The 9,345-nt window shown below is 40.2% G+C and overlaps 1 protein-coding gene and 1 pseudogene across 5 annotated transcripts; one reads left to right on the top strand and one right to left on the bottom strand.

Annotated features, from left to right (window-relative positions):
• The first annotated feature begins 820 nt into the window (after positions 1 to 820).
• On the top strand, positions 821 to 8,735 carry LOC131330356 (uncharacterized). 5 transcript variants are annotated; one of them, XR_009201091.1, is made up of 5 exons: positions 821 to 1,028; positions 2,645 to 3,103; positions 3,892 to 4,644; positions 6,679 to 7,102; positions 8,401 to 8,735. XR_009201091.1 is itself a non-coding variant. In XM_058363907.1 (3 exons), the coding sequence occupies exons 1-3, from the start codon at positions 915 to 917 to the stop codon at positions 4,588 to 4,590; spliced, it is 1,272 nt and encodes a 423-aa protein (XP_058219890.1). In that variant the 5' UTR covers positions 821 to 914; the 3' UTR covers positions 4,591 to 4,931. The 5 variants fall into 5 exon arrangements, 1 of the variants encoding a protein (XP_058219890.1); XR_009201094.1 differs by lacking the exon at positions 8,401 to 8,735 and having other exon boundaries at positions 6,676 to 7,228; XR_009201093.1 differs by lacking the exon at positions 8,401 to 8,735 and having other exon boundaries at positions 6,664 to 7,228.
• LOC131330520 (CO(2)-response secreted protease-like) lies at positions 5,787 to 9,018 on the bottom strand (annotated as a pseudogene).
• Between the last annotated feature and the right edge of the window lie 327 nt (positions 9,019 to 9,345).

The raw sequence follows: 9,345 nt of genomic DNA, 5'->3' as shown, positions 1-9,345 counted from the left end.
TTAAAGAAGAAGGGAACTGCTAGAAACTACGTAGTAGTTATATATATCTGTAAAATTCGATCGAGATCGATTCATTGAGACATTCTTAAGATGTATAAGCGCAAATGATTATTGGCTCAAAACAATGAGAAGATATTGAAGATGTGTTTCATTTAGTTTTCTTGTTTACTCATTCGAGGCTCTAAACCTTAAAAATTCATTTGAATCGAAACGTTAGGCTTGTGATGAGTACATCTTCTAGTTTATTTCTTCTGGTAAAATTTTCGAACTAAGTGCAGCTGTAGGACTAGTAGCACAATTAGATGAAATATACAAATAAAATGTAGTACTAGTAAATAAGTAGAGTAAGGAGTGTGTATGCTCATATGTTGGGTCGATCTTAGTCACATAATTCTTCAAAATATTTTGTTCTTGCTCTCAATTCTCTCATTGCGCTTGCGCTTTCAATCCTCGCTCTACCGAATTTTAACAGTTTAAGATGTGTTTTAAAGATGCTTCTTCACGCTTGCTCTCACATGCCACGCATGCGAATTATGTGACACTTAGGGGTCGACCGAAGCTATGGCTTACCATAAAAAAAAAAAAAAATGCAAAAATCAGCTATTGGAATTTGGTTGCCCCTAATCAGGTCAAGCCCTCCTAGTCCAATTATATTATTGGGCCCACATCGTAATTGGGCCCGTTCCCTACGATGTGGTAGTCCAGCCCGTAGTCGAAGCCCAACAGTTCAAGTCAAATATTCGGGTCGGGTAATTATGCCCAAATTGAGTTCATATAATCTATAAAGTATAATCTAGAATCCCTTTCCTCCTTTGCGCGTATTTTTATTACGTCTTCGATTTGTTAGCGTTTGCGCCTTAAACATCTCTCTCTCTCCCTCTCTCTCTCTCTCTCTCTCTCTCTCATATTCCGAAATGGAGCCGGTAGCTTCAGCTGTGGATAAACTCAAAGAATTTGCGAAATCAACTCAAGATTTCGCAAACGGTGTCGTCTCCCACTGGACCGGCAATCCCAATCGCCGCAATCCGGTACTCTACTGTCCCCTTTTCTCTTCTCTTTCAGATCACAACATCCTTTACTTAAAACCATCAGCTTTTCAATCGCTGAAATTAATCATTTGTTGTTCGATGAATGCGTTTGTATATAGGCACATATACGCGTATGCGTTGCGCTGCATTTTGGAAAAATGGCTTCGGCGATTGTGTAAAGCGTTTGCTCATCAGTTGACTAGGTTGCTACTTTGGTTATGTGAATAATAATAATAATGCGATCATCGAACGCAATATTTTTTAAGAAAATTATAATTTCACCTGGAGCACCACGTGCTCTTGCTGCTACATGGGTTTTTCTACCTACGCATTTGATTTGTTTGGGCTCCAGTACTAGGGATGTAAACGAGCTTTGTAGTGTTCGAGCTTGGCTCGTTTACTAAACGAGCCTTAAAGTCGAGCTTTGGCTCGGCTTGGTTGTAAACGTGCTAGCCCTTAACGACCCAAGCCGGGGCTAATTTACCTAACGAGCTTCTTTAAATGAGCCGAGCCTATACAAACGAGCCGAGCTTTTGAGTGTTGAGTTCGGCTCGTTTAGTAAACGAGCCAAAAACGCGAGCTTGAGCTCGTCTCAATTACTAAACGAGCTGATCCACTGCTCGGTTTGTTTGCAGCCCTGGGCTCCACCAGGTGTTGCTCCCACGCATGTATAGTGAAGAAGGCCCTGGAGCACCACGCGGCGGTACTCCAGGAGCAATGAATATTCTCACAATATTTTGACCTATATCATCAATATGGGTTGTGCCGCTAGTGTTTTTCCCTTATAACATGCATCGGTTTCTATCTTTGCTTGGTGCTTATTAGGAAGTTAAATCTCGTTCACCGAAAGTGAATTATCTTCCAGAATGTGGTCCTTCACATAGCTCATCAAAGTAAAAAGTTTGATTTTTTTCCACATTTCTGTTACTTCTTAGTTGCGGTTGCACAATATGCATACTAGGCATTTTTAATCTGCAAAAATTTTGTGTTATGTGTACGTGATACATCTTTTCCTGTATATGATGGAGAATGATTGTTGCAACTCTTTCCTCTTTGCCAATCTATCTTTCCTTTAATGTACGCTATCACCGATCACCGATGACATTTGGCGCTAGACTAGTTTCGAATTTCATGAACTGTAGTTGCTTTTAGGGGATCTCCAACTTATTTGTTTGTGTGACGATTGGGATTTATATCATATTGAAGCGTTGTCCAAGTGATGATGTCTAATTTTGTCCTGGCTTTCAAAATATCAAGCCGTTCTTAAAACACTATCCCAGTTTGTTATCTTGGCTTGTTTGCTTTAAAAATATATCTAATCACATCCTTCCATCCTTTTGGCCTATATTTCACTTTTTTTTTCCTTGGAGCTTATTTAGAAGCTTGATGCTGTCTGTTTTTGTGTGTGTGAGCTATCGGATTATTTTAAAGATGACAGATGTCAGTCATCTCCATCAATTAACCTATTCTTGATGTGGCAAGAAACAGAATACACTAATGCCTCATCAATTATTACAGTTGTTATTTTTCATATTTGCTGTATTGAGTATGAAAAATTCGCTGCATCCATAGATGTGTCATGATGTTTAGCATGTCTTCCTGTCATATATTTTCAGATTGAAATCTTGAAGCGGTTGCAACGAGAAGCATTTTCAGATCTCATGAAACTCAGGGACAGACAAGACAAGGTGGAGCGAATTCTTTCGTTCTACAAGTCTTCAAAAGGAAGCCCATTCCAAGAAGCTAGTACCCATGTAAGGGGAGAGGTTGATGTCTTGGGTGCTTTATTGTTTATGGATAATGATAGCCAGCAGAATTTTAGTGCAATAAGGAGAGCTGGAATGAGGACGGGTGTTCATTCAAGGTTGACTTTTGAAACCACCATTCGGGAGAAAGACACTCTAGTTACAGAGTTTGTATCTAATGTAACAGGCCACGATGATGTTTTAGGTAGCCCCCTTTCCCTGGCGAAAGTGTTATATGCTGCAAATATTAGTGACTGGTTCTCTGTGGCTGCTATTCCAGTGGGAGCTCATTGCCGAGATGTTGGAATTTCTACGAATTCTCTTCATCAGGTAGAAACTATATATTCCTTTGTTTTTCCATTGGAATTCTTTTTTGTCTGCGTTTTTGGCCAATGTTTCTTCTGAATATGGATGCATCTTGGTGACAGATCTTGTTTTTCTTGAATCAAATAATATATCAAACACCACTCTTATTTCTTTCGATTGTCCCACACACAAGGCTAATTTATTTCCTTGGTCCAAACAAGTGTCGCACATTTCCGTCAATATGTTGGGCATAGCACTAATAGTTACAGAGCTCGTAGGAAGTTGTGTAAGTCTTTAAGACCTCGTTGAGGGTAAAATCTAGCTTCATGGGACCAACCCTGAACATCCACGTCTTTTCCATCGCTCTACGCCTGGAAGATCTACGATTCTGTGCTGCGTATGCTAAAACATTACAAGGACCGCCTCATGGCATCCAAGTTGAAAGAGATAAGTTGAACAAGTATGGTTGTCCCCTAAATCTCTCCACATGGTTCACGGATACATTTCCTTTAAGTGTCAAGACTCAAGTGTGGCCAAGACTCCCATGGCCAATTGTCTTTGAGCATAACAGTACACTAAGCTACCCTTAATTGAACTTTCAAATGATGGTGTTAGTACATCATCTTTCTCACTTCTCATTTTAGAACTCTGTTTTCGGTTTGGCAGATCATAGTGCTGATTCATGTTTGATGCTTTATTTGTTTCTACGCATCGTGAAATTGTACTGTTTCCATTCCACCTTACCTCTATACTTTCTTGCAGAGGTTTGTAAGTCAGGTTTGGATTAACCAACTGTTTTTTGTATTTGGCAGAAAAAGGCCCTTACCAATTACTCATCATTGGGACCACCTCTGTTGAATCTATGTAATGGTAGTGCCATTGGATTGATGGTGAGAAAATCAAACATCGTTGCTTCTTTGGCTCAATTTGTCAGTGGACTAGGAATGCAGCCCGGTTCAGTCGGATTCTCGCAGTGTTTCAGCACTTTTGGGCAAGTTGTCTGTCAACTTTCAAGAAGTACAAAGCTCTCGCTTCTGGGTATTCACCAAGTGCCTAAATTTTCCGGTCAAGAAGTCTGTCTAGGAGCCCTAGCTATACCTGTTGGCATTTTTAGACGTCATAATATTTCTGAAATGACCCGAGAGGCATCTGCTCCCGTCATTGGGGCACAAACATCAGAAAATGTACCGACAGGATCTATTGCCCTGATGCTGGAGTCAGAGCTTGATGAGAGCACTAGAATTGGAGGTTGGTTCGAGATGAAAAGATATAATCCCAGACATCTAGAGTGGGCTGTGTCAATTGCTGATACTCCTGACGATGAATTTGGATGGGGTTTGAGTTTAGGTGGGTTGATACAAGGTCCCAAAAGTTGGGACCATTTTCAGGTTGAAACCTTTCTGAACTTCAACTTTGGAAAAAGATTCAGCTTGCAGCCAGCTCTCATATATGTGATGGATGGGTCTACCCAATTTGCTTCCCTCATGCTTCGGTCTAATTGGTCCCTGTAATCACTCTCTTGCGTTTCCCCTGTTAGATGATTAGGTTTACCATTTCTTGGACACGTAAGTACCCCTCAAAATTTTTGGCTTACTGGTAATTTGGATTTCATATGCTATGGGTCTTATTTCCTTTCTACCTAGACTGCAGAACATGACGAACAGAGGAAGATTTAGTTAGAGTTCATTAAAAGAACAGCACTAGGTTGAGCAAGCAGCCATGAGAGTGTCTTTGTAATGTTTAATTTGGCATTTAGGCTAGAAGTATATGAACGGTTCTTTCTTGTAATGACATTTGTTTCAGTTCTTCCTTCTTAGCAAGTTTCATGCCTTTAACTGCATTTTTTTACCAATTACCTGCCAATTACATGTTCAATCTCTGATAACCAGTTGATGTGTTAATTAGTTTTTGTTGTTTCTTGTTTTAAGCTTCAAATGTCTTTGCAATGGGAAAAAGTTTCAATTTTCGTGCCTTTCCCCTTCCATTTCTTTTCCATCCACGAAATCAGGGTGACACAATCTTTCTTTTGACCTTGCTCCATTGCATCAGTTTTGTGGCGTTGACAATTCTCTTGTGGTATTGTGCAACCAACAGGGGCAAACAGCATCACAGGTATTCAGGAAGGACTCTTAGGCTTTGCATACTTGTTAACTGCCGGTGGCAGAGGGCCTGCAGGCCGCCCGGGGCCCCATTGATTTTTTTTTTTCAAATTTAAATTTTGTATTTTGCCTTATCTTTCACGAATTGTTGTCTTCTTAATCACTCTAATATATTTTGTATATCATTTAATTCTCAACTTTTATTTGAAATATTAGAATGATTTCACTACATAAGTGAAATGAGATGTCTAATGCCAAAATAGCCACCACTTACTATGAAACTCTCTAACGAATAATGTCCAAATTTAAAAGTGGCCGAACTATGGGCTATATGCATTATACTTCAGCAATTATTTATAATTTTTGCAGTAGTTTGGTTCTTTTTCTCAGTCGATAGGACTCATAATGCAATTCAAATTTGGAGATTTAGGAATAAAATTTTGAAATATATATATTCTTTCCAATTGGAGCAAGATTGCTAAACGTTGACATTTTAGTTATAAATGTTTTGATTTCTCTATGACTTGATTCGCTTAGACAATTCAACCAATTAGTTTATTTTGATAATTTATGGAAGTTACTTTCTTAATAAATATGTCAAACTTTTTTATTATTTTTAACACATTTTTTTTCTAGCATTGCTTACTACAAAGGTGGCCCCCACTAATGCTAATTTTTGTCTCTGCCACTTACAACAAAGGGAGTCCGGACTCTGTACATCCCGTTGGTCCATGTAATTGAACCAAACACATCTTCCTCTGGTGATGTCTCAGATGTGAAAGTCACTTCATAGCTTAGCTTCTTATTTTCCTTCGTGAACTGTAGTTTCTGCGGTATCACTTTCACTTCCCATCCGGGAGGCACTTCCACGGTTGCAGTGTAAACTGTTTCTTCACACACACCAACATTTGTGGCTGTTCTCACAACTCTCCTGCTCTCTTTTCCCTTGAAATTGGATACTGCTATTGACGGGTAGTTCATGTCGGAGATGTGATCAGCACTTCGTTCCTTAGGTTACATAAAGCTGTCTGGGATTTCTACCACAATCAGCTTTATTTCAGGTATGCCATACCCGTAGTTACAGAAAAAATGCAAGTAGTCAACTGTGTTGGTCTCATAAATTAAGCCCAGTTGCAGCGGTCCTGTTGTGGTTACTTGCCCTGCACCATAATCGTAAGGCGTGGCAACTGATTCTGAATCTGTTGTTATTAGGCCCTTCATGTTTTTGGTTTGACTAGCTGCGGAAAAGCTCAAAAGGTTGTCATTTGTCAGTAGACTTGTAGAATCAGCATCTTTTCTGTTCAGCTGTTGTTGCAGAATCAGTTTTTGCAAATTTGTTTTGGAAACCTAGTTTGCTTGACGAATTTGGAAACCTAACTACAATATTCCGAGAACTACTAGCGTATGTGTTTTTAAAAATTATTGAATTTTTTTCTGAAAGACAGATTCAGCATGTTGTTATGTACTAACCTGTTGTCATGATAGCTGATTTGATAGCAGAGGGACTCCAAGAGGGATACTGAGACTTTACTGCGGCAGCGATTCCCGCAATGTGTGGGCACGACATGGAAGTTCTTGAGAGCAGATAAAACAGCGGTGGGTCCTTGTTCTCGAGCGCCTCTAACGTGTCGTTTGCTGGCCAAGCTGCAAGAATGTCAACTCCTGGTGCCGCAATATCAGGCCACGGGAAAACCCAATTCAGAAAAGCCAAATAACCAATGAATTCTCAGTTTAGAAGTCAAAAGCAAAGATGGAAGAGGAATCAAGATGGTTTACTGCGTGCCTTGAGAAGTTGCTTTAGTTTGAATGCAGGACCTCTAGATGAGAAGGCGGCTACTATAGGAGCTGGCTTATATTGTGTAACCGTAACCGTTGGAAGAATCGTTGCAACTGGATTCCTTCGGAAATTTTCAAGAGATTAAAGGTTAGTGGCAAATTCCTTGAAACAATGAACACATTTTTTCTTTTAAAAAATTGGCGACGAGTTTTTACGTGCTGGAATGAATGTATAAGAGTAATTCAGTGGCATCATCTTCAGTGATTATGGAAATGGGTGATGTTCCATAAGTGGAAGCTACAGCATGAGCATCATCATCTACCAAAACTATTCCAATTCCACCATGGCTTGTCACTCCCTTGAGCCTTTCTTTAACCTTGTATTGGTTATCAAAATTCTTACACACAACGATCTTCCCCCTGATTTTGTTCCTGTCTAGTGCAGGCAGCTTACAATTTCTGGAAAATGATCAGGGAAAAAAAAAACGTTCAACACAATAGCCGCAAACATGGACATGTTAGTTGGATGTACCTTGCATCATCATCATCATCATCATCATATGTAATGAAACCTTCTCCACTCGACTTGGCATCCATGCCATATATCAATGGATATATCAGATCCTTTTGCAAGTTTCCAAAATGTACGCCTCCACCCTAAGGTTCATAAGGAAAAATCATCAGAAATTTGGTGACTTATCAATAATCTTATAGAAATTATCTTAGAGGGGCGTCTATGAAATTTTAGGAGATGAAAGTTGACAGCATATTGTAATGGTTACAATAGTATATCTTAGGGAACTTGAGGTGCCTCTTATGTGACTCTGCCACTGATTGTTCATTGTATATTTGTAAACAAAGTACAAAGTACAAACCAAGTACCTTAATCACCCTGGAGTCACCCAACACAACTTTGGACACGAAATCACGGTCGATTGTGGTGGCAGCGACAGTCAATATCCAAGGAGCAATATTTGCTAGTGTTCCGGGCACAGGCCCATCGTTCCCTCTGGAGCAGACCACGGTAATACCCTTCTCAACCGCGTGAAATGATCCAATGGCTATCATGCTAGACCATAATCCGATTTCATTTGAAGCCTCAGTACCGAGGGATATGGATAAAACGTCGACCCCATCAGCGATTGCATCATCAAACACAGCTAGGATTGCAGACCCAGGGCACCCACGAGAGTCGCACATGCGGTAGACAGCGACTCTCGACCCAGGGGAGCCGCCTTTGGCGGTTCCTGTAGCTAGACCGTAGTATGATGCGCTGGGGATGGGGATTCCCGCTGCTGTTGATGCCACGTGAGTTCCGTGGCCTACCCTATCCCTGGGCGTACGATCGCTCTCGTCATCCACGTCATTGTTGTATCTTGCTCCAATCACTTTTCTGATACAAAATTGGACACCCAGAACCACTAATGTGAGCTTATAATTATGCAGGGTGTATACCCATATGTAGATAATTATTCGAAGAGGAGAAATCAGAGATCCAAAGTCTTGGCCGACATGTTATCTAACGGCCAATATTCAGAAACCTTGAATACCTGTTACAGTGGGACGAGGTAAAATCTTCGCCTTCCATACAGGTCCCCTTCCACCGGGACGGAATTGGGCCCAACCCTTGTCTGAAAAACTCGGCGACTCTGGCCAAATACCTGATTTCCATTTGCAGTTGGTTGATGTATAGAAATGTACTTTACTATCCAGAAGAATGATATACTGTATATAATCAAACTGTTCATCATTTTAGCTACAAAGTTTTATAGGCTTGTTATCACCTGTATCCATTATGCCAATTATGGTATCTGATGATTCCTGAGAGAAAATGTCAATGTTGGAACGAGGGCCGGAACCAGTTTCTAGATCAGTCTGATACTTCAAGAAATCCTGGGAACGGGTAGTGTGGAGTTTTAAGAGTGGATCAGGAAATACTGATACAACCCCAGGCCTCTGGGCGATCGAATTTGCTTCTTCCTTTGACAGGCGAGCAGCGAACCCTGAGAAACCATGTTTGTATCTGTGCACCAACGCATTTCGTTTCCTGGAGAAATTGTTGAGTAGTTATGTAAATAAATGATGGTACAAGTTTGATAAAGACCAATAAAAAAGCAGGGATATATGTATGTATGTACCTACTTGCATTTAGTGTTCTTAATAGCGGTGTTGGGATACATGATGGTATTAGAAAGTGTGGAGGCATGGGGAGGGTCAAATTTGATTTTACTATTTTTACTCCGGGAAGAATGCTAATTTGCTCCAATCCTAAGCAAATCACCTATGATACTATGATAGTACGGAGTATTGTTTAATTTACCTAAAAACACTTGGCTCATGTTTCTGGTAGTTGATGCAGACATGTATTCTCATATCTCTAAGTATCAAGAC

This window comes from Rhododendron vialii, chromosome 6a (genome assembly GCF_030253575.1).
Source record: "Rhododendron vialii isolate Sample 1 chromosome 6a, ASM3025357v1".
NCBI classification, from domain to species: Eukaryota; Viridiplantae; Streptophyta; class Magnoliopsida; order Ericales; family Ericaceae; genus Rhododendron; species Rhododendron vialii.
This window is presented reverse-complemented; position numbering and strand designations above follow the sequence as displayed.